General features: G+C 41.6%; 1 protein-coding gene across 2 annotated transcripts in view; it reads right to left on the minus strand.

Annotated features, from left to right (window-relative positions):
- The window catches only part of SRGAP1 (SLIT-ROBO Rho GTPase activating protein 1), a 147,362-nt gene that overhangs the window by 20,219 nt on the left and 101,573 nt on the right, over nucleotides 1-25,570 (minus strand). The window contains exons 7-15 of one of the 2 annotated variants that reach the window (XM_084260223.1): nucleotides 23,904-24,125; nucleotides 23,025-23,126; nucleotides 21,135-21,332; nucleotides 20,931-21,015; nucleotides 16,653-16,680; nucleotides 13,469-13,502; nucleotides 10,221-10,281; nucleotides 9,995-10,072; nucleotides 8,323-8,457 (exon numbers count right to left, since the gene is read on the minus strand). In XM_084260223.1, coding sequence (XP_084116349.1) covers nucleotides 8,323-8,457; nucleotides 9,995-10,072; nucleotides 10,221-10,281; nucleotides 13,469-13,502; nucleotides 16,653-16,680; nucleotides 20,931-21,015; nucleotides 21,135-21,332; nucleotides 23,025-23,126; nucleotides 23,904-24,125 — 943 coding nt within the window. Of the gene's footprint in view, nucleotides 1-8,322; nucleotides 8,458-9,994; nucleotides 10,073-10,220; nucleotides 10,282-13,468; nucleotides 13,503-13,991; nucleotides 14,095-16,652; nucleotides 16,681-20,930; nucleotides 21,016-21,134; nucleotides 21,333-23,024; nucleotides 23,127-23,903; nucleotides 24,126-25,570 lie in introns of both variants that reach the window. The other variant, XM_084260222.1, reaches the window with a different exon arrangement.

Consider the following 25,570-nt stretch of genomic DNA (forward strand, 5'->3'; position numbering starts at 1 on the left):
GGTTTCCTTTCTGGGCACTCGTTGGGTTTAAAGGAGATAGGGAATAATGTTATGTATTTGTGTGCTGCTTTGAAATGAGGAGCCAAATTTCATAGCTGCTTGTGTGTATGCAGTGTGTGAGTGCTTGAGTATGTAGGAAAGAAGGAATGAATACAGAGTGATCTTTCTGCATCCAGGCAGAAAGAATTTGCAGCTCTGCTGCTTGCCATGCAGAGAGAAGAGACAGCATTGCTTTGCCTCCAGTGGATTTGCTGAAGAGAGCCTGAGGGCAGAACGGCCATCCAGGCTGTAAGCTGGCTGCTGGGAGGAACCACTGTCAGTCCCAACACTGTGGAAAGCCGGTTGTGTGTCCCCTCTTACAGCACTACAGCCCTCTTCTCATTATTCTGACTTTCAAGAACTGCAGTTAGCCCTACCTCAGTGCCTGGTGGGGTAACACCCATTTCTCAGCTAAGAAAACCCAAGTGCTGGTATTACATGACTTGTCCTAATAATGCAATTAGCTGCCAAGCAGAAGTAGAAATCAGGGGATTTGAAAACTGGTTCATTACTCTAATGATACAACGAGACTCACATTCCCAAAGACAAGCAACAGGACAAGCCTCTGGCAAGGCCAAGCACACCAAGAACTAACGTGTTTTTTCTGCCTGTGGAGTCAGGGAGGAGATTTGTGTGAAGGACACACGAGTATAAGCCACAAATCAAGCTTGCCATCAGGTAAATATCACAGCTAGAAATAGTCATCATTTTCTAGTTCCCAGTTCTCAGAGCAGAGCAAAGCTTTCGGAGCTGGGGGCTGACACAGCTGGCTTCCACACCTACCTCAGCCATGGGGGTCAAACCCAGGAGCAGGAGAGTTTCCTGCCAGCCAGACAAGAAGGTGTTTGGCATGGGAACACTGTGCTTCTGTCAAAGTGGAGCTACAGTGTAGCCCAGAGCACAGGGCACACTTGTGGGGTGAAACAAGAGAGGGGGAAGGGGCCAGCTTCTTCATGTCTATAGCATTCTGTGGAAGAGCTGGGCACCTGTGCCCAGAATTATTAATATATTTTTATCAGACAATAATGGAGCAAAATACCATAGCAATAATATAGGGACCTTAGTTTTCTGTGTAACCCTAAAAATTATCTAAGTATCAAAGGTGTCTGAGATCTAAGGAGCCTCCACCAGGTACCTCAAAAAATTAAAGAGAGAACTTTTCAGAGGTCATTCAAGTCTACAGTCTCACCCTTTGACTTCAGCCTAATCACCTCTGAGAGACATCCATCCAATGTGTTCATAAAATTCAGGAAAGAGGCAGATCACAACCTCCACAGGAAAACCTGTTCAGGTGCAGTCTTGCATTGTTCTTGGAACAGATTTATTTATTGATCTCCCACGGACTTCCTCTGCAAACACACCTTGTCCTTGAACTGAATGAATGAATCCAGCTGAGACTAATGTCATTGCATAAATGGCAGAATTACTTAGCAGCCAGCTGCCTCTGTCAGCCAGTTCTCAATACCATGCAATAGGCATAAATCCTAGCAATTCAACCCTTAAAAGGTGTAATCTTCAGTCTCCAAGAACACTGGAACCTGTTCTGGAGAGGTGGTGTCACCTTTCTTTACTGCAGACACCCAGAGAAGCAACAAATACCCACTTTTCCATGAGAAATAACACATTTTAACAACCCGGTGACTGACAATGAGGCTTTGGCAATGGCAGGCTCTGAAGTGAAACAGCTCAAAACCCAACAATCTGCCTCAGAAGAGTAAAGGAAACCTGAGGGAGTGAGAAAACACAATTACTAGTACAAGCCCCCAAATACTGAATAAACCAAAATGAAATTATCGATGAAGACAGGGATACATTCTCCCTAAATAACATTAAGGAAATGCAAATTGAAGTTTAATTAAGCAATAATCCTGAAGTAGTGGAGTGTGTAAAGGGCAATAAATATTCAAGTACACACATGCAGTGTTTTGCTGATGGAGAGCAAAAGACTTCTGCAAGAGAGCAATTGATGGTGGCTCTGAACTATTTTGGGCCAACTGGACACCTACATGCCTTTCTCAAGCTGCTGTACTTAAAAATGCTACAAAAGCACTGCACTTTTCCTGGTCTTGGTCCTAGATACTGCTTCTCCTGCACTGGTGGTAAGACATGGTTACCCAGCAAGGAGAAGACTCAGTGACAGCCTGAGAACAGTGAGAGCTCCGTTCTGGATTGTGTATATTCCAACACGCTGTAACAAGCAGCCTCCATGGGCTGTAGTAACGTAAGAACTGCAGTTCAGAAATAACAAAAGAATTGCAAAAAATTGTCAAAGGCATGATTTTATTGATCAGAACATGTGGAAGGAGAAACCTGGTGTCAGCAAGGAATGAACAGTGCTGCACTGTCAGTGCCGTGCAAGCTAATTGCATTTCACAGGCAAGGGTAGCACAAAGGAAGAAGAAGGAAGCTACCAATGGTAATGTAAGGTCTCTCTCTCCTTTGGGACCACTGTTTTGAAGGATAAAATCCAATGTGGTAGTCACTTGCTACTTCCACTTGGTGTGGCACTTACTAGTAACAGAGTGAGTGCCTAATGTGTATTTTACACACCCACTGAACGTCAAATGGGATTGAGTTACACTTGCAGATGTAATTTTTATGGTCAATTTGCAGCTGACAAGGAATCTACATGGATATGTATTAGTGCTGAAGTTAACAATTTGTGCCTCTCTCCACTGTGGTAGATGAGTCCAATCCAGCTCAAAGATATGTATATATGAACCCAGCCATGCCACTTACAGCTCTTTCAGATCTATTTAAGAAGGAATTGCAGGAGGACAAACGCAATTAACTGTCTCCACTGCCTCTTAGGGAAGTAAACAATTGTCCTTTTGTTGAAACTTTTCCAGGAAGAGTTGACAATCCAGAATATAGCTTTTTACTTTCTAAGTAATGGGCAATACTGGAAAGCAAGCAATAGTTATTTCCTTTCATAACATTTACACCTTCAGGTAAATGGGCACTGCTGGCAGCAAGGGACTGAAATGATGAAAATGGGAAGGAAAACAAGACGTAAGTTTTCATCCACCCTGGCATCTTTCTTAGTACATCAAATTTAAGGCAAGGGAGATGAAACCAAGAAGAATTACGATGACCTGAGCAGAAGCTACGCTGCCTGCACCGCCGCAGTGTGTCTGCTGCTGCGTGGTGCAGCTGTGGGTGTAGAAGTGAACTGGAATTCATGCGTGTCAGAACTCGCGTCAGGAGAGGAGCCGCGGCCCCTGCGCGGTGGCGGTGAATTGCAGCCAGCCCTAAGCACAGCTCCAGCACCCTCTGCCTCCACGTAACTCCGCTTACAAACGCTTTACTTGTGTTTGGCACAACCTGTTTCTACAAGGGGGAAGAAAAGAGGTGCAGTGGGACTCTCCTTCCCTCTCCCCCGACCTTATTTCGCCCTGTGGATTGCCGAGCGCTGCCGGGAGCAACAGTAGCCGTTCATTTTGCTGAGAATGCCGAATTCTGGCCCATAATCAGATGGATTCTTTACGTTCCGTCCCACCTTCCACGCCTGATTTGGAGAAGTCATAATTTGGCCCAACGCATATCTAAACCAATTCACAAGCCCAAACAGAATAACGTTGTTCTCACGAGTCTAATTAATACAAATTGCCCTAAAAGTCACAGTCGTTTTGCACTGTTTCCACTGTATTTGCAAAATGGAAAGCATTAAATCACAATACTCTATTTCATTTGGAAATATATGCATAAATGCAAAGGAATTCCTCAGTGGCTCTACTGAGGAAAGGCTCATTTTGCAGCTGTAGCTTCAATTATGCTTGACATCCATAACTAAGTACTTTAGTTTCAAGGGGTTTTTCACTGGTAACATTACATTTCCATATAGAATGTGTGACATTCTGCCCTTTTACAGTTTGATGTGAACATGAACTTTATGAATTTGCTTTATGCCTCCTCCTTTTTACAACAAATTCTGCCAATGATTAAAAAAAAACCCATACTGACATTTATCTTGAAAAACTATTTGCAAAATAATATTTATTCCTTTCCTCACTGTTTATCAGGCAGCAAATGCAATATGAATTAAGACTGTTTCAACCCTCTTAATTAAAAATGTGAGAGCTTTCTGGACTTTACATATCAGCTGTGATCTAAAGAAGTTACAATAACCTCTTCTCACAGAGGACAGGGAGTTTGGTTATGCTCCCATTAGCGTGAAGACCAACACACAATATATGAGGCCACATGAGCACAGGAAAAGAAAACAATGCAACTGTGACAGGTTCAAAGCCTTAAGTGGGAGAAAGACCTTGCTTGGACTGTCTTCCTTTTGGCAAAATGGGCAAAATGTTGAGGTTAAGAGGTAGCAATGGAAAGGGTCTTTGAGACAGACAGTTTTTCATCGTACTTGCCACACAGGTGCTATTTAAAGTAGTCTGTGACAGGTAGCATATACTGAAAGGCTTTTTGTGTGTGTGGTTCTTTTTTGTTTGTTGTAGCTTTTTTCTTTAAGGCATCTTACTTCCTGGAAGTTGTGGCTGACTTAACAAAGCACAGAGACAGGTGCACAGCTGTAAAAACACTCTACCTCAGGCTTCTCAGATAATCAGAAGATGTAGACACGCTGCCTGCTGTTCCCAGCGTGCGGCTGTGGAGCTGGCTGTGCGTGTAAGGTACAGGAGCTGTTTCTCTCCCCCACTGTGACAACACAAAGTAAATCTACCCCAATGTGCTCACAGAGAAAACCTCTTTTGTCCTGCCACGTTCCAAACTTACCTCGGCTCACTCTGCTGAAGGAAGGCGTTGACATGCCATGTCAGAGTGCTCCTAACTATAACCTTGTGAAAAGCAAACCACACAACAAAACCATCCTTCTCTGGCTTCCTCCAAAACCTGCCAGGAACAGATCTGGGACCCTTACAACACATTATCAGGAAGAAAATCCTCCGCTTTCTTCTGTAACAGCGACAGTAGAAATCAAGCCTAGCAGAACCACTTAGTCATTACACCTCATTTTGACAAGCTGTTGTGGAGATGATAATCCAGACCCATGACAGCCTCAGAGAACAGCCCGTCTAAACCAGGATCAGATGGCAACTCCTCTTTCCCAATAATGGCCCCATTTTAAAATCACAGAATCAGAGTCATTTAGGTTGGAAAAGACCTTTAAGATCATCAAGTCCAACCACCAACCTAACACTGCCAAGATAACCAATAATCCATGCCCCTAAGCACCAGATCTACACATCTTTTAAATGCCTCCAGGTATGGTGCCTCAACAATATAAAGGTATTCATAGAAACATTTTTTATTGTCTTTTATGGCGGTAGCCAGACTAAGTTCTAGTTGGGCTTTGGCACTTTCAATTTTCTCCCTGTATAACCTCATGACAACCTTCTAGTCTCCCAGAGTTGCCTGCCCCTTCTTCCAAAGACCACAAACACTCCCCTTTTATTCCAGCCAAAGTTCTCTCTTCAGCCTGACTGGTCTTTGGCACATGGGGGCGACCTGCTCCTATGCCTCTAAGATTTACTTGGTGTGTCCAGCTTTCCTGGGCTCCTTTGCCCTTCATGACTGCCTCCCAAAGGACTGTCAAACAGGCTCCAAAGCCTGCCCTCCAGAAATCCATGGTAGCAGTTCTGCTGGGCCCCCACCTTACTTTTCTGAGAATCAAAACCACTATAATTTCATGATGACTATGTCCAAGACGGTCTCCAACCACCACATCACCCACAAGTCCTCTGTTCACAAAAACACGGGCGCCTTCCCCAGTTGGCTCACTCACCAGCTGTGTCAGGAAGTTATCTTCCACACATTCCAGGGATGTCCTGGACTGTTTCCTCTCTGCTGTATTGTATTTCCAGCAGACATCTGGTTAAGTTGAAGGTCTCCCCAAGAACAAGGATTAGTGACAGTGAGACTTCTCCCAGCTGCTTATAGAATATTTCATCTGCCTTTTCATCCTGGTTGGGTGGTCAATAGCAGACACTCTCCATGATATGTGCCTTTTTGGCCTTCTCCCTGATTCTTACCCACAAACACTCAATCCTATTGTCACCATCCTGAAGCTCTAATGTGCTCTAACATGGCTGCAAAAAACAGTGACTTTATTCCAGGCTATTGGGTGTTACTGATTTCAGCCCAGCTGCTTGATAGTATTATTTAAAAATCAGTTGCCAATTCTTTCTCAAGAAAATAATCCACTGCCTACCTTGAACATGCAATAGTTGGACGTCCTCTAAGGAAACCAAGACCTAACACTAGGGAATCATTGTGATTTTTCTTGAAGTACTCAATAAAAAAGACCATTTTGGGATAACTAAACTGGATCCCTTTCAGACAGTGACACTCTGAGAGGTTGGTGAACCTCCCCCAACTCTACATGTGCCATGTACACATACTCAGTCCATTAACTTCTATTCCTCTTTCCAAATACCCCATCCTGTCTTCAGAAGCTTCAACGGTGAATGAAACACTATGAAATCACCCAGGTTCCTCTTCCTGGAACACATTTAAAAGGTTGTTTTGGGCAAATATTTTTGCATTTCCTAAGTGCTCACTTGTATAATCTCCGTAAGATGAATTCTCATTGTTGGAATATTTTACCGTTCTATTTGAAGTTCTTCAACACAGCAGAGTGCAATATCATCTCCACATATAAGAACCACTATTCCTATTTTTCTTAATGCTTAGTCAACGTAATAAAGTCATAAAAAGATCCAATGGGCTGAATCTGACAGTAGAAATTTTGAAAAGGAAATCTGGTACAAATGTTTAACAAAAGTGATTAATCATTTGAACAGCTTATCCAAGAATGTGGTAGATTTTCTGTCAACTGAAGCCATTAAATCAATAATTTTTTCCAGCAGACATGTTTTAATTCATCCAGAAGTTATGGAAATCAGTGCAGGATTATTAGGTAAAGTTCCATCATCCCTGTCATGCAGAAAATCACTCAGTCAAAACGACCCTTTTTTAGATTTCAATTTCTATGACTCGCAGACATTTTCTGGGCTGTGGCACCAGAGTCAGCTAAAGCTGAACTCAGGCAGAACAAAGAATATGCTTCCTAAAGAGACAACGTCCCCTCAGGGATCAAACTGTGGTTTTGAGGTCCTTCAGGACTCCTCACTACTACTGACCCTGTAAATACCAACAGCTGCAGAAAATGAATCACAAGATATTGTGCATAGACCTGGTCACAGTGACCCACATATTTGTAACCTTATGGATGAATTACTGCTGTCCTCCCTACCTGAGAAGGAAACCACACACTCTGGGTTCCCCTTGGCTGGGAGCAAAAAAGCCCATCTGATGGCCAGCCCTGGACAACATGTCCACATGGATCTGTGGTCCTGCCTGCTGGGCTGAGACCCCTTAGCCAAAATAACACCATTTGGGGAGAGCCTGTCCTAATTAATATCCCAAAGGGCTGGTCCTCATTACCTGTGAAATTGCCTCTTTCTCCATTTGGCTGAAGCAGTCGAGTTACAAAGGATGGGTTGACAGGAGGAAATTCTTCCTCAAAGCTAGCACCTCTGACCACTTCTAATGTACCCACAGGGAACAGTAAGCCTACTGATGGTTGGCTTGGCCTCATACCTCCTCAACATCTGCAGGAATCTGTGAACTGGAAGAGGTTTTGTGCATGCCAGAGCAATCCACTCATTTGCTGAGAACTTCCTAAATTACAACCCCTCCGCGTCCGGCTGCAAACACCAGCAGTGCACAGACCCATGCAACGCTCTTCCAAGGCATCCCATTACAGCTTGGTCATGCTTGTGTGTTGGAAGGCAAGACTCTGCTCTTCTGCAGACAGCAGCTCTTCTCAGCTGCTCTCCTCTGTTCCTACACTGAATGGCTTTCCTGCCAACTGGACTGGGGGTTTTAAGCTGAGCACAACAAAGGTCCAGAACCCCACGATATCGAGCAGTTGGTTACTTATTCACCAGCACTTACTCCAAGCTGCAGGGCATGAAAACCTTTGTGAAAAGTAACATACTCTGTTTGCACAGTCATGACTTCATCCCCTTCTGTCTGCCCCAGTGCACAGAGGAAAATAATAATGCATTTAAATTTAACTCTCTCTTGTATACCAAAAGATAGTCTTCCTGCCCTATTAAACAAAGAGTTGTACTGTACGTTAATCCCACTGGAAAAAGGGAACCACCACAGCTGCAAGTATGACTAATAACTGACCCAGACTGTTGGAGATGGCAAACAAACTGTCTCAGAAAAATCTGTGAAGTTAGCTCTTTTTTCAGGCTGCTACTGTATATATGAAAGTAAAATCATATTGAGAAAGAAATAGAGATTTCTACTTACTGATACAAGAAATAAGATCATTAAATCTTTCCTTAGGAAAGACAGGATTTTCCAGCCCTCGGAAATAGAGCTTCAGTACTCCAGCAACTGAGTTAATGTCATGGTTACTTTGGTCATCTGCCAAAGGATTTTCACCTTAAAAAGTAAATAAAGTGAATGAAACACACATGCAGGAGCATTTGTTCATGCAACATTTTAGTCAAGTGAGTGACATTTTTGGGGGTTTTTGTTTTTAGTGTGTGGGAGGTGGCAATGCAAGCATTTAAGTAAGATAATAAACACTGATTTAGAAATCCCAGGCTATGATTAAACTAAAAACAGCAGCCTAAATAAAGCTTCCTTTGAATTACATAACCTAGTGATCTCTTAGGTCCTGAGCTTCCAACTAAGGATTTATGGACACGTTATGATTCACAGTGAGTAAAATAAAAAAGCCAAATGATTTTAATTGAATAGAGTTTCTCAGACTATTCTTTGGAAGCTTACATAAAGCAAATCTCATTAGATAACTCTTTGATTTGGAAATCTGTCTTCTTTCTAAAAACCAAAACCATTCAGGAATAAATGCAACCATTTTGTGAAAACACTGTATGAGAACTGAGACCCTAAAGGCTATGACTGGACTGTGTGGAATTCTGAAGACTTAATCTTTATTTCAGAGGTGTGTATCTTCCAGGATAACACTACCCAGGAGAAGCAGTTAGCAATAAGAGGGATGTAAAAGGTGGAGAGTAGGAGGATGTGGCTTCACTGAGCATGTAAAAACAGCTGCTTCCCCTATCTTGTCAAAGACAGGATCAGGTTTAACAAGACACAGAACTAATCCCGGGGAGAAAAACACTGTGCATATTTTTTCACGCTTTTAGTCACAGGACCTAATGCTCTGAGGGCTTTCTCATTAACAGATGTTCTGCAAAAAGTTTTCCTGAAAATTAAAAAAACCCCCACAAACAGCCTCAAAAATCCAAGAAAAGAGAATGAGATATTTTAAAAACAATGTGTAACTAGTATTGTTTTAACACTATTATGGGATTTCTGGATCCTGGTGCTCCTAGCAGAGCAACCCTAGGCCAGGCCTTGCAAGTCACTCAAGTTTAAAAAGCTGTTTCTGCTGCCTAGTATCTTTTCCATAATTCCACCTCTGGGGCTGAAGTTTCCTTTGGGACTGGAAACAGTGGTTGAAAATGGAATGACCCTTTCACAGCCCGTGTTCTCATCGATGTTCTCATTGATTGTGATGCCACTTTGGCAGAGGGACCAGAAAGGTGAGCACTTGGGTTCCAGGAGATCAAGTAACAGGATTCTCAAGTTGCATTGAGTAGTCTCTTGAATATAATTAAAAAGCATAAATCTTTCCTTTCTGAGGCTCTTTAAAGTAAAATATAGGCAAACTATTATTTGCAGTTTATCATTAACAAATGACAAAAGTTGAGTTTATTCAAGAGTCAGATGCCTTGTCTGAACAAAGTTAAAAACCAGCCCAAGCTCCTAGGACATAACAGGGGAAAAACATGTACATGTTGTTACTATACTTCATCTTGATGGTGCAAACTTTTAGGTGCAGAACACAAAGTGCATGCAAACTGCTTAAACAGCCAAGAAAGTAATTAGAATCTAAATGATTTGTAAATGTCAGATATTAAGGTGCTTGAATAAATGAAAATGCAATTACCTCTCTCAAATGAATTTTTAATATCATTGACTTCCACCTGGGAACCAGACACTCTAAAAATTCCCTGATGCTGAAGACCTGCAGCAAAGATGGGAGACAGTGTAAGAAATGAATCTATTTTTAAAAACACTTCTTCATTTTAAAAGAAAAGCTGTGGTGACAAAAGCAGAAGGTACACAAAAAGTCAGGACAACAATGAAATAACATAGTATGCTTCAGAGCTTACCGTATAAATTGATAAATCTGATACAGCTTTCCACGATAAGAGGAATGACTTGTCCTGAATCCTGGAAAAACAAGAGCAGAAAGAGTGAAACGCAGACCAGAAAGAGGAAGCCTTCCTACTCTGGACTGAATGTTAAAAGGCATTTTCTTGGTCAATCCAGATGGACATACAGTGCTGGCAAAAAATACTTAAGACCCCATGTAATTCCTATCAGAGTTCTCTTTCCGTTTAGGGACAGAGGGAAAGGAACAAGTGAGGAGACATAATTATGATTCTTCATCAAAATAATAGAGAGTCTTCTACCTCTGCCACTGTATCTGGCTAACACTGTATGTGACATCTAAGCTCATGCATGTGGTTTAGATTTTTGAAGCAAAATGAGTTAAAGCAGTGAATTTGCCTTTTAAAGAGCTTATTATTAATAATAATAATTCATATGAAGATGATTTCTCTGCATCTATTTAACTTACCTTTCTTTTCCTGGTGGAGAAAAATCCTACAAGGACCTAATTACACAGGACCTAATTCCTTCAGGTGCTTCTTTTTTTGTGTTTTAGGGTCTTTTGTTTTGTTTTGTTAAAAATGCTGATCAGTCGACAGGACCTCTTTGGGACCTGCTGGACTATCAGAAAAGTTCTTGCAGAAGAGCCACCGAATGACATTGCGTGGGGTACCAGCTGTCTCCCACCTGATCTCAGAGCATTCCTATGTGCTCTGCTGATTTGTGTCTCCTAATGCAGGGCAGATGATGGCCTGGCACACTGTTTCTGGCACTGGGTGGTGAACTGCAGCCACTGTGCACACAATTCAGCTGTCCCTTCTGTAGGCACAAGGCATTGGGAAAGGGAGATCGCAGCCTACACCTCCCCACCTGCTACTGCCAGGGCTCAGGAATCAAAGCTCGTGCTCTCAGCCATGATATGGCAGCAGGTCTACTGCTACATCTTCAGTTAAGTAGAGGTGTTTTAATAAAGGAAAAACACTGCTTGTGATGGTACATGGAGAAGATGACTATACTCTAATTTTCAGTGAATTATTTGTCTTTTTCTTTTAAAACGCTGATTTTCCAAAAGGATTGTCACAGTCTTTCATCTGTGTGTTTTGGCACTTTAAAAAAATGGATGTTTTACCCCAAGCACATTCATGACTACAAGTCATCAAATATCTATTAAGACACCAATCTTATGATTAAAAATTATTTAGAAATGTTGGTGCTTATGCTGGAAAAATTAATGTTTCATAAATAATAGGTACCTTTGAAATTCTTGTCTTGGAAGCTATAATTTTTCTTTCCGAATGAATTTCAAATATGTAAGTGCTCAGAGAATCGACTAATTCATTTGAAAGTTTAATATAAAACCAGTCTGTATTGCAAAACCATGAATTCAAAAGCACCCTGTAACCCAGACTATGTATTTCCTCTTACAAACTAGTCCTTCGCTTTCATGCTAAATTACACTAATGGGAAGTCCATGAATTAGGCCCAAGTAGAAGAAAAACCAGTTACTAAAAAAAAAAGCTGGAAAATAACACACAGGGAGGCGGTGAAACAATGCACTTCCTGAGCTAACCTAACCCCTGATCTTCTGTGTGCTCCATGTTGTTTTAGTGGGGCTTAAAAAAGACTGTACTGCAAATTACACTATTTAACTAGTGCCTTGTTTGGTTTTTAACTGAAAACCTAGCAAAGACTGGCTAGTCACGAATCAGTAGTGTTTGGATGAGCATTCGCTGTTTGACATGTGTCATGATTCAGTAGCAGCTGAGTAAAAAACTCCCGTGGAACAGGTGTTTTTCCAGGTTAAAACCAGGAATACTGTCATCTTCACCAACACTGAGCAGCTTGGCTCTCCAAATAAGCAGAGTATTAGCAGACATGCACCGCATGCACCCGTACCTCCTGCTAGTACACCCGTTCATGCAAAGAGGGTAAAGCCTCGAAAAGAGTGTTTGCATTAAGAAATTACAAAGAAAAACACATTTTACTTTCACACCTGGTTTTGGAGAATCTATTCAGAACCACGCACAAGTTTGTAGTTAAGGAATTCCTTGAAAATAATCTAAATGAACAACTTTTGATTTTGAATCTAGTGACAGGAAAATGGTTTGAAGTATGGTTGGTGAAATATCAAGGTCAGTGACCTCCACTACTCCTGTGAATGTCATCTGCTGTGTGTGGCCAGTGAATGCATGCTTGGGACTAATTATTTCTTAGGATGCAGAAAGATAAAAAAAACCCTAAAAACAATTTGGTGTGATACTGTTTCCATGTAATCCTTTTATGCCTGTCAAAGTGATGTATCCCAGTCAGGAATAACATGGCTTTTTGGGGCAGGGATGCTTTCCTACGTTAGCTCCCACCCTGGAAAATGTGCAATGAGGCTACAAGCTTTCTTCTCCTATTTCCATTTGAAAGACTAACTATGTAGGACTATCCACTTGCAAGAAAGCCCTGTTCCCCACACTGTCATGCAGCATAACTGTCTTCTCTGTGAGGGAAAATGACAGGGTACCATTTCTCCTGATTTGCTCTGTGCTTCTCTAATCCAGACACTTTTTGTCATGGGAGTTTCTGCTTCTTTGCTTACTTTCATCCTTGAGCAAGAAACTGTTCGTGATACTCATCTCTTGCATCCTGATGAATTCCTGAAAGTCTTCGCCCCTCACAGTACCATGTGCATCATCATCATCAAAGTTTTCCCTATAGTTGTACTGAGGGTGGCTGAAAGGTTGGTGCAGACAGCTGAACTGGTACAGCCTCACTGAGCACAGAAATTGTTCTGCAAAGTATCTGCCTCCAGTTATGTTGCACAGGAAAAAACCAAAAATCCCTGTAAGGGGTTGGACCTGACGATCTCTTGAGGTCCCTTCCAACCCCTATGATTCTGTGATTCTGTGATTCAAACCCAGTTCAGAGCTCGCAGTCAGGAATTCAATTCACCACATTTACACATGTACTGTTACATCTTTTTCAAAGATTTCTTTCCTTTAGCTCTGTCATCTCATGTCCAGAGGCACTAATTGTCTGTAATGGGCAGGTACTTGTTGATGAAGAAGGAAGCCGCCGTCATTTCAGACTACAACCACTCCAAAGTTGTGCTGTGGTTCAGGTTTGCCTGCTGTACTCGTGCACTCATTTCTTAATGCAAACCTCTCCCTCCAGGTCTTTGAAAGAACTACTTCTGAGCCAGGCATGAACACAACCCGAGCGCGAGGCGGAGATGGTTCTCCTGTCACCAGAACTATACCTGATGTCGCGTGTGAGAGTTCCTTCGGCCTCGGCTAGAAGCAGTATTAGAAATAAAAGTGTGGGAAAGAAGAAGAGAGTAAATACAGCAAAGACACAAGGTCCAGAACAGCGGTGATCACAACTTCACACAATATAATAAATTCCTAAAGTCACAGGAAGCCAAAAGCTGGATATCGAGCCCAGGGAAGTGCTGCTCCTCCACAGACTTTGATTGTAACGAAAATAGCAAGTAGAAAATCGTGCCAAGTCATGGGATGCACCACCACATCCTATTTTCTACATGCTGCTAAGCCATGGCTGCCTACTATCCCTACTTGGTTAACAAAATCGTAGGGAGGCTAATGTGAGAAATTAATCCCCCTCTTCCCCTCTGACTTCAGGAAGTATTATATTGATCAACCGGGAAAGGAAAGAGCCCCAGGACAGACTTAAACATAATGATCTGCCTCAGCTCACGTGAGGTGGTGACCATTATAGTAAGAAGTGTTGAGATCAGCCACTGGGGTGGCTGGTGTCAGTACCTTGATGAATGACTCCAAATCACCATTAAACAACTTAGCACTATACTGTGATCGGGGTCTGGGCTTCCTGTGTTTCTGGGGCTTAGGGGGAAGATTTGGAGGCCTAAGGGAAGGGAATATGATTACTGAGCAAGGTAGAATGAAGTCACACAATAAAATGAAAAGTCTGTAAGCTCATGGCAAAACAACATGACATTGTAAAGGGAGCAATAAACACAGCACTTATCAAATAAAGACTTTCCATCTGATTTCAGTGTAACAGTGATTAAAGAGTGGAGAACTTCCCCCATTAAAAACATGTCACTTATGGATAAATATTGACACTCTTTATGAATCCCTGCTTTGCAGTTTTACCATATACATTTATTCCAGACACTGCACAATTGGAATGGTCTTTTTTTTGTTGCGGTCATGCATAAAATGTGCAGCACCCACTGGAATTCATCCTGCCAGCCATGGCAGAACACAGGCCACTTGAAGCACCTCTTATCAAGCAGAAAAGTTCTTTCATGCTGCAGAAGCTTCAAATGCAAATTAAAGCTGCTCAGCACACTCCTAAGATGCGTCAAAACCAAACCATCTGCATTTTCAACTGGAGCCAGGAAGGTTAAACAGCCTTTGCCTTCCACATCCAACCATCAATATCTTCACGCAAGAAAAGAAACACTTTGAAAATTATCTATATAAAAGAATATCATCAACTTGAAACAAACAAACAAAAGCAGCATAAGACAAAGAAAAGGAAAGGAAGAACACACAAAGCTTTGCTCTGCACAACGTTTACCTAGTGTGTCACACATGTGATGACCACAACTGAAAGAGGTTACAGGAAATAAATATTGTTCTCTAGATCACAATTTGTTTTGTGGATGTCAGGGCACGCTACATGCCAACAGCTTCCCTAGCTCCTTTGCACTGGTAGTCCAGTGTTTCTACAGATTTTTCAGGAATTAGCAAAAATTCAAAGTTTTTTGGGGAAACAGTGAGGAACAATAATGCACAGAACATTAAATGGTGGGACTTGGGTGTGTTTGGGTACTACCTGATATTTTAAACTTATCTTTGACGATATCCTCTTCCCTTCTGCAACTTAACTTTGAGCTTGAAGGCTATTTCTATTTACATGTCTTATAGTCTGGAAACTTAACTGCACCTCAGGGCAACAGGCAGGTCCCAGTCAGAATGGGGGAACTGGTGCTGAGGAATGGATGGGCAGGCCCTTCTACCTTAGAGGCTCCTTCTCTAAGTGACCAGCTGTGAGAAGATAGGATGTAAGATGACTTCAAGCTGCTCCCCCACTTTACTAATATAAAATCATTGCCTAAATCCATCATCTTTTCAAATGCTTACACAGCAGGGAATTTTGGATGATATGAGGCTGATGAGTCACCTGCTTTGGAGTCAAGAAAGAACATTTTTCTCATTAGACATACTTCTGGAACAGCAATAAGCTTGCTGACTTCTATGCATTTCTGGTAGCATTTGTGGGCACAGTTAAAGTTAAAGGTGCAGGTCTCACAATTGATGTCAGTGATTGGGAAGAATACTCTGATTTGTTACTGCTTTTCAGCTGGGGTTATGCAAGAAAAGAAGGTGAACAAGTCCAATTTTACAGAGCTAAAATGGACCATGGAATGGTGGGAGAAAGGCTGCTTTGAACTGTGTAGAGATGTCCCCTGGAGTATGGGAGCCAGGCAGAAGAAATTATACAAAACCAAGGGGTCCAGCAAAGGCAAAGCCAGATCCAAACTTCTTAGCTTAGAGCGCAAGATTTTGATTTTTTTTTTTTAAATTCTAAGGTAAGGGGTGGTGACAAGACCACTCCTGTCCAGGAAGCAACAAGCAGAAAGAGCAGGCATTGAGCAAGGATGTATTGCATGGAAAGGGAAGGGAAGAGCGAGACCAGGTGGATCCAGACCAGCTGGATGTTCCTGCTGGCACCAGGATGCAAAGCACAGTTCCTGTAGCAGTGATACACACAAGTGGCAGCTGCTAATCCAAACAGTTGCCAGTGACCCCCACAGTTTGATACCCTGGGGGCTACAGTGCTCCTCTGTGTTTAAGTCTGGAGCAAGTGTGGCCACAGACACCTGAAAAAGTATGCGCTGCACAAAGCAGGGAGACCTAACACTGCACCCCTTGTCTTCTGTGTATGTACACACTCACTGAGTATCAAACACATGGGTGCTGGGGGAGGTCGGTATTCCTGTCCAGACCTAGGTTATCAAAGATGGAACCTATAGTCCAAATACAGCTCTGTGTCAGGTTCTTCTAAGCTCTGTATCCTGACCAAGGGAATTACAAACCATGAGAAGCCAAGTGTGTCTAGCAACTGAAAAATATTATTTTCTAGCACCAAAAAGCCCCCTGCAACTTCCATATTTGATCTGTGATTCACAATTTTTAAGGATCTCCCAGCTCGTCCCTTGACACTGGCCTAAGCAGCTCACAAGAATGAGAAAAATGAGGAGTCTGGTCCTTTACCCACCAGCATGCAGAAAAGGAAATGCTGAATGCTAAAGCAGGCAGGGTCTGTACACAATTTATGGAACAACAGCAACAACAACATTATATGCTCTTACAAACTTGGTCTTAAATTTGTAATGTCTACAACTTTATTACATTTGTAATGCTAAATCAAGTAAAATAAAAATATCTTACCTTGTTGTCATGTATTCAGCCCTGTGACCTAGAAAATGTCAATAAACAGGAAACAGTCACTTGTAGGTTTTAGGAAGATTAAAAAAAATAAAATCTCAATTACGCTTGGCAAATTACTTTTCCCACTAACATTCATGTCACCAGCAAAAGTTATACAACAAACCAGGCAGTTATCTACCATCTCCACAGTAACACTGAAAATACAAACACAACCCATGTTATGGAACAACTTGTAAGCAGCCTGCCCATAGGTTAAAGAGTCACTTGAAACTAAATAATTTGAAGTAAAACTCTAAACAACATCTATTGTTAGTGCTCGTGTGTTTTAGTGGCTAAATCAGTAAGGAAATAGAGTTGCACCAAAATTAGACTCCATGTCCCCTTGTGCCTGTTTGGTGCTGAGGATACAGAGCTCTAGACACCAATGGCTTGATATTGAAGGACTCCATCTCTTTTGTCTGTGCATTGCAGGGGAAAAAAATGACAATGCTGCGACTGGGAAACACCACAGAGAACTCCAAAGAACTGTAAAGAAGCAAATATCGTATTCCAGAGAGGTTCCTGGAGATCCTTTGCAGAGCAACACACTGGTAAGTCAACACATGATAGCAAAAAGCAAACCGACGAAACAGTAGGAAGGTCACAGTGTGATAAATTCCAATCAGTCCTTCCCAAAGGGAGATTGTGTCTTATTAATTTATTAGAATCCTTTGAATGTGTCAGTACAATACTGTATAAAGGAGAATTGGTTGAATTAATTTACCAAGGCTTTCAAAGGCCCCTGGTAAGTTTCTCCACAAGAGGTGACTAAAACAACTGAACAGCCATGGACTGACTGGCAAAATATTCTCATTGATCAAAAACTAATGAAGAAAAGGGAAACCGAGGGGGATTAAATGGTCCTTTTTCATCATGGCAAAAGTGTAACAGTCATTTACTCAACCCTTCCCACTAGGGCCATTTATGTAATATAGAATACATTTATTAATGTCTTGGGGAGATCACAGAAGCTAAGGAAGCAGAATATTGTGCAGATGAGTGAAATAGTTTTGTATCAGGTCCTCACAAAACTGTGAAGCCTTTCAGAGGGGTTTAACCATGTTAAGGAACAAGACACAGAATGGCAGGTGAAATTCATTATTGACAGGTTCAAGTGAGATACTAGGGAAGAAAGAGCTAAACACCTATGCAGCGAAGAGACCAATATATTGACTCTGAAAATCATGCTGTACATTACTTGGGCTAGGTCTAAGTGCACTGTTCAATTCAAAAGGGACACCAAAAAAGCTTGCCAGACTGCAGAAGGAATGAGAAACAGTGATATGCAAAACATAGTAATATCTGGCAATGTCCAGGTGGACCTGAAATACTGCACAGTATTGAAATCCTAATCTGAAACTATGTTTTGCAGTACCAGAAAAGTGGGGATTCACAGAAGCTGACACAAAGAATAAGCTCTGGGAAAAATATCTGGCATTAATATGACATGAAAAAATTGTTGGCATTTGTTTAGAGATGAAACAGAGAGATGAAAGAAGAGTATGTAAAATAACCCATGACAGAAAAAGGGTAAGGCAGGGACTTCTCCCTACTCATGTAAACAGGGGAAGTTCATTGAGACTAAGAATCCCAATAATAAATGCTAGTAAAACAAAAGATGCTACAAATCCTGAGTCTGAGGGACAGACATCTATGATATTTAACAGATTAGGGCAAAAATTATCCAGGACAGAGGAGTATTTTCTCTTACAACTGCTCATTCTCCTTGTATTTCCATTTGCTTTGTTCGTTTGTTCATTCAAAGGCTGAGCCTTGAGTCAGAATTAATATGAGCATCAGTGTGCTTCCCATGTTTAGTATCAATTTCATTTCAGTAGGTCTCATTTACGTTTCCAAATTTGTAGATGCTGACTCAGCACAGAGCACATCATCTATCTCCCTTGTGCAGATCCTGAATATGCTCCTCCTGTTTCCATAAACAGTAAGAGATTGTAGTAGGTAGTCACTGAACTCGAACAGAAGCCAAATGCTGTCAACGTTGTGGACACCAGACTAGAATCTGGACTTATTCAGCCTACCTCCTTACACCACACAGGCCTGAATAAAAGCAAGAGAGGGTGCCAAAGCAAAACTTGCAGTTGAGAGGATCCTCTCCTTCTTTCCCCATTCTCCTCTGCATTACTTAATAAAGCGCCCTGTGTTATTTGTCTGCTGTGCTGTTGACATTAAAGCTGCCAGAAAAGGCAGCTCGAGTGGAGCAGGGGAGTAGTTCACTTCCTACAAATTCATTTTGATACCAGCTACAGTAATAACGTTCTTTATCTGCCATAATTCCACGCTTTCAACCATCCCCCTTCAAGAAATGTAGAGAATCCAGGTCCTCCTTCCCAGGCATGTGCACTGTAATGCAGACCATGCCTCAACAGAAGGTGGTACCTAAACTTTTTAACCTTTAAGAATGATGTTTCTTTCTCCAAGTATCAGCTCTGAAGGTGGATGCATACATTTGAGTTGCTATTTGTACACGTTAAGCTATGATGATGCAACAAGTATGTGCAAAAACTCTGTGGGCAACACAGATTAACTACTTGGGGTTACTGCTGGGAGGTCAAAGAGAACTCTTCAAACAGAGTGGTCTGAACACGCCTGAGCATGGCAGCACAGCCCAGAGCCTGACGGTCATTTATTCCTTAGGTCACCCTGCTGAGAAGTTTTGCTTTGTATTTCCCTTCATACAGTCCATCCTTTCTTTCTTTCCAGCATGCATTAGGCATCAGATTCTGCTGGCTGCCTTTTATCTTTGTCCCTTCAGCAGATGATCATGCATTTTACCCAGCTTTCAAATAACAAACATTCACTTTATTTTCCCAAACACATTTTCTGTGAGCTTTTGAAGGAAGATTTTCCTCTTTTTTTGACTAACATCAGCTGCATATTGTTTTGTGTGAATGAACTGCTCAACACATGCATTCAAAAAAAAACCCCTATTAAATGAAAACTTCCGTGAGAAAGAACACAATGTAGTCAGTTGTCTAAAACCAGCCACCATCTTCTACCACCCAGCCTTGCAAGAAAATGCTGTTTATTTCCTAGCCCCAGTCCCTCCCCGGACAGGGGTTTTGTTTGGGTCCTAGCCATAGACATGTTAATAGCTTGTTAGGCACCTTAGAAGATATCTGATTAACAACAGATTTTTGGCAGTGAAATGAAAATAAATTGACACATCCTTTAGAAACACTCTTTTGAGAGCAAGTTTCCTTTTTTTTTTGTCTGAACTTTGAATTATAGTATTTAACCTTCAGGAGAGGATTTTTACTCATTGTAGTGTAATTCACTTCCTCTCCAGTCTCTAACACTCTGTGCCCAGTCCTCAAAGCTTGCAGTGTGATTCTCCTTTTCCCTTTGGGCCATGAGGAAGTGCTGGTTGGGAGGACTGGGAAGAGGTGGGCTGGAAATGTGCATAGTGCCTGACTCATTACTGCCCTAATTCAGCTTTACTTCATTTGATCACAGACAGCTGTTGACTTGGTTTACATTTTAAGATGTATTTTTAAAAATTGTGGAGAATGTTCAGGACAATAGATAATTCTCTGCTATCATGATTTGTAATGCAACAATTTTATATGCAGTAACGATAATCAACAGGTATTAAACTGTTCATGAGGTTTTCATTCATTCCAGTCTCTGGAAGACCAACATTAAATTCAGTCTACCAGAATCTCACTACTGACATCAGTAAGGTCAGCATTTCACCTTTTATATTTCATAAACGCTCCACTGAGTTGTTTGGCTGGAAGGACATTCATGTCCATGTGTGAGAGGCATTGCACTACTGAGTCTGTTATAATAAATGCATCCTGGATAATTTTGTATGCTCAAAAAAAGTCACTCTCTCCCAACTCTTAAAAAACCCTCTAGTCAACAGAAATCATTAGGAAGTAGAAACAGTGCATTTGTCACTGGTCTTAAATCATCCCGTGCTGACTGTGTCAGCTCTCCTTTCAGACACGAGATTTTTCATTCAACAGTTCCATTTCCAAATATAGTCACTTGTCTAAATGTCTGCATGGTGGAAATAAATATCTGTTGAAGAAATAAAATCAATTTATAGTGTGCACTTTTATCTCTGCACTGAAACTGTGACTATATATTACACCCATGCCTACTGGACAATCAAGCTTTAACTTTTGTAATTTTTTTCCCCAGTATACCTTTGGCATTTCAGTGGGTTTATTGTACAGTCTAGAATCACTTTTTGGTTTATATTGTGATATTTACCTTCTCCGAGTGTCCTCTGCAGCAAGTCGTGTTTTGCTTGAAGTTTTGTGATGAGATTACTGCCTTCCAGATACTCTCTGAATTTCTGTAGAGATGCAGATCAATCTATTACTACGTATGGCACAAAAATCCCAGGAGCTTCTGCATAACATTTACTTCAGGTGTTTGGTCTGTATCACGCGAATGAGGGAGCAGCCAACATACCATGAAATAGAATTGCTCCGTTTCCTGCTGGTTAGCTCTTCTTTTTGCAATGCTGGGCTTACTCAGGTATGTCTCAGAGACCGTTGACTTCACAGACTCCGTGGAGCGACTGTGCTGGAAACACTCCGACACGTCGTAGTCCTCAATGGTGACCATGTCTTGTATTGTCTGCAGGGTTGCCTCTGTGGTTTTCTTAACCTGGTATTAAAACGCACAGTTGGCCAAATGCAGCAGAAATACCCATCACGCTGCTTAGAAGGGAAGCTTGTTAATCCAAATAAATCCCTGGCACACTCCCCCAAGCACACTGGTCTGTGAATGTGAAAAATTAGCTGTGCTCTAACAGGTATCTATGAAGCAGAAGAATGACACAATTAGGTTTCCTATCTAGCTCTCTGCTTGACCACGGTGCAGTCCATAAACACGGATGTACTCTTGTGATGACTGTATAGTGCTCTCAAGCATTTGTTTCCTGAAATAATAATCAAACCATGACATGATTTGATATCTGGGAGGCAATAGAGATGATACATTGCTCTGAAGGGTCAATTCTCCTAAGTGTGGTCAACATGTTAGATTGAGTATGCCTGTCCAAGGATCTGGCTGACAGAATAACATGTTCTTCCAAGACAAAGATCTGTGACACTGTTCTGCAGAGTGCTATGGTGAGGAGCACAGTGATGTTTAGACTGCAGGAGTGGAATACCCAGCTGGAGGAGTGGGCTGGAGAAAGAACAATTTACATCAGCCTGGAAGCACTTCCTACGAGCTGTGGTGCACCGCAGCTCATAGTGGGAACGAGGGCACAGAGGCCATGGAACAGGGGATGCAATGTTTCTACAATGCAGTAAAGTAACTGGCAAGATTCACAAGGATGTGATTTACCTCCAGTTCTGCTTCAGCAGAGTCTCTACTACAGTTAATCTACTTACAGCCCAAATCTTGCACACTTCTACACACATGTTCAGTGCAGGTAAATACCCTTTCCGTGCCTGCCAACATGATTTATCCCCCTATGCTCTTGTGGTTCAGTTCATTGAAAGAAATAATATTTCTTCTTCCTTTTGTCTTTGTTACCTTAATATACTTTCTGAATTCAAGTGGATTTTTTTCTTAAAGACATGTCTCATGGACATTAATGCTTTGTTCTTGTCGACATTAAGGCTTTGTTCTAGGCATTTAGTGCATAACACAGCAAGAAAAACTGGAATCCTGAAAACTTGTCAGGAAAGGACACTAAAAAATCATATTATCCCTATGTTTTAATTTAGGAACAGACTCTCATTTAAACTGACGGCCTTTAACACTGCCTTAAATTGGATAAAAGTACAATTTATATCCACTGGGAGATCTCTCTGCTGCCAGAGCAGGGGAAAGAGAACAGCATAGCTTTTCTGTTTTTTTTTTTTTTTAAAAAAAAACCATTTTATTTTACTAGGTGAGCTATTCCCATTGCAGGCATTCAGAACTTGTGTTTATAAATAGCTGTAGCTGAGAGCATAAGAGGTTTTGACTCAGCTATCACAAAAGACAGTCTAAATTCCTTCGTACTACAGAAGGAGCAATTTAGAGACTGGACAGAGGGTGGTCACGGAAGACAATAACTGTGCTTAGTGGTTTTCTGCCACAAAACTTTCAAAGTATGTGCTCTGCAAAACACAGAACTCAGTAATGTGAAGATATGGACAGGTGAAAGATGAGGTTTCCAAGCTTCTGTAAGTCAGACAATCTGCCTTAGCATATTTGCCAGTACTTGATTTAAAAAATTAAAACATCTCATACAGGCTGAAGCCATTTCAGGGTCATTTACATGCTTTTGACAAGATAAAAAACACTGCATCATTCAAAAAATCATGTTCAATGCATAGCCCATGTAGACAGAGATCTTACCTCCTCATTTTCAATTTTGAGTGTGGCCAAACGTGACTGTAGTTGCTGGTACCTAAGCATAAGTTCTGCTTGCACAGGTTGCTGGGCAGTGACCTGACAAACCTAACAGAGAATCAGGAAGAGCTGTAAGATGCAAGGAATTAAAAAAGTCAATAGTCTTTGGTTGCTCTCCCTAAAACTAGGTGAATTCCTGTCAGAGCTATTGAAACTCAATAAAACAGACAATAAAATGTGTCTGTCCATCTAAACATAAAGTGTTACAAAGTGTAGGACTGCACACCACATCTTATGACTACAGAGCACAGCCTTGTTGTATGGCTGTTTTACCTGCTTCTCTATCACAAAGAAATGCAATCCCTGGAGTTATCTTCAGATAAATGATGTACATGGGTGATTCTGCATTCTGGTTTGCTACCAGTCTTCGGTGTAGCAGAACAGGGCACAGCTGGGATACCCTGCATGCCTGAAATTTCCAGATGATAAAATTGGGGAGGAAGAAGAGGAAAAGGCTGCTGTTCAGCATGTGTAATTTGAAGCAGCTCTGCAGCTGCTCTCAAACAGCACCCACAAGCTCTGTTTTGGGCGAGGCAGGTAGCAAAGACATAAAGCCACTACTTATAATGGTGCTGGGCTCAGCACAGGTTGGCCAGCAAATTCACAGCCAGGTCATTACAAGCAATACAGAACATAATAATACATAACAAGTTTTACTTGAGAACTCTGAAGAAGCTCACAACAGCGCTGCCAGTTGTGCAAAATGTTATTGCAGATCCACTTGGCTTTGGGCAGCAGTAACAGCTTTTACCAGGCTCTTTGTAAAGGGAGATAAATTCTGTCTTGGTAAACAGAAACAGCGGGGATCCCTGTCAGTAAACAGACCTCATCACCCATATGAGACTGGAACTCAAATTTCATTGGTGGACAAAAGGCGGTGGGGTACATTTCCATGAATCTCTGCTTGTCGCTTCGTGGTTCCAAGCTGTCGACTGCATTCTCAATGATGTCTAAGCCCTCGTGCCTGGAAGTTTCAAGGTTATACTCTGCAGAAAGGTATGTTCTCAGGGCTCTGTTCAGACTAGCATGGTATCCAAGATCACAACACTAAAAACACCGTAAAGGGAAAAGAAAACAAATTAAAAAGTAGGTACACCACTCCAATATCCCAAGCCACACATTATCACTACAATTTCTGTCCTGAAATTCTTCTGTCTTTGAAGTATTTTACAAAATATTTTCTAAATTAAAATACAATACTGGGGTCCAGACAGTAAGCATTTAGTACCTCTTTGCACTGCAAAGATTAAAGGACAGTTTTAGTAAAGAGATCAAGTGTACAAGTATGGCAATATCTTTGCATCTGTTTATCAGATACAGATGTGCAGTTGCTGTATTTACACAAAAAAGGTCTGGGACTCCACACACAAATGGGCTTTTCAGTATTATTGTTACATGTAAGCCTTGGATCATCTATTTAAACCCACCCTGACATAACTCTACCATTTAAGTCAATGCTAGCACCAAACTGAAAATGAAGCAGTTCCAGCTCACCATGTCTGTGCCTAGACAAAAACTGCCACAACTGTCTCTAGCATTAGTGACCCATCTAAGATGCTTTTTGATGCAACATGAACGATTTAACACCCTTTCCCTTGATAGTGAAAATGTATTACTGTCAACACCTTATTTTCCCATGCTCAGACAGAGCCAGCAATATACATCATGTTACTAAATGCAGAAAGTCATAATTTATGTCTTTTTTTCTAAGCATGAGACTAACACTGGAATGTAATTGAAACCTAATTGGTAGAACATAAAGTTGTGTTTGTTCTTGAATTTTAAGCATCCTTGTTTTGCATTATTCATGACTGGTTAATATTTTAGAGGAACAGCTGAATATATTTTAAAATGTCACAGCAGTAGGTATCAAGTGATTGTCTCCTTCATCCCCCACCCCATCACAGAGTAAACAATATCCTCAGCTTCTGCTCAGTGAGCTTCCAGGTAACGGCAGATGCATAGCAGACCTCTCTGTCACCCCACTAGTGGCACATCAATCTGCTAGCAGTTGCATACAAAGCAGTGTTCTCTCTTTGAACACGAGAGATTTCATCCAAAGGCCAAGGCCTGGCTTGGGCAGCTGGGGAGCTGGCTGCTTTGGGGCACCCCTCAGCGTCAGCCCCAGCCACCCATCCTGGGTGCCTACCTGCAGTTTAAAATTATCCTTTTCTGCAGGACTCAAGAGATGCTGTTGGGTAAAGAAGCAATTTAATCTCAGTCTGCTGTAGACTGTTTATATGCATCCCTCCAGCTATTACAAACCCATGGAATCATGTTCCCCTCCCTTCCATCTTACTTATTTGAAAAAGGAGAGAAAAAGAGAGAAACAGACAGACATACAGATGCACACACTGCATGGAAAGAGTTTTCAACCCATTTGCCATACCTAAACCTGTGTGTAGAAGAGAAAGAAACGCTCATCTGTTGCCTTAGCAGCACAACTGACTAGTGACCAAACTGCTGTCTGAAATCTGACAGGCTGTTTTACT

The sequence above is a fragment of the Gallinula chloropus genome, assembly GCF_964237585.1.
Source record: "Gallinula chloropus genome assembly, chromosome: 1".
NCBI lineage: Eukaryota > Metazoa > Chordata > Aves > Gruiformes > Rallidae > Gallinula > Gallinula chloropus.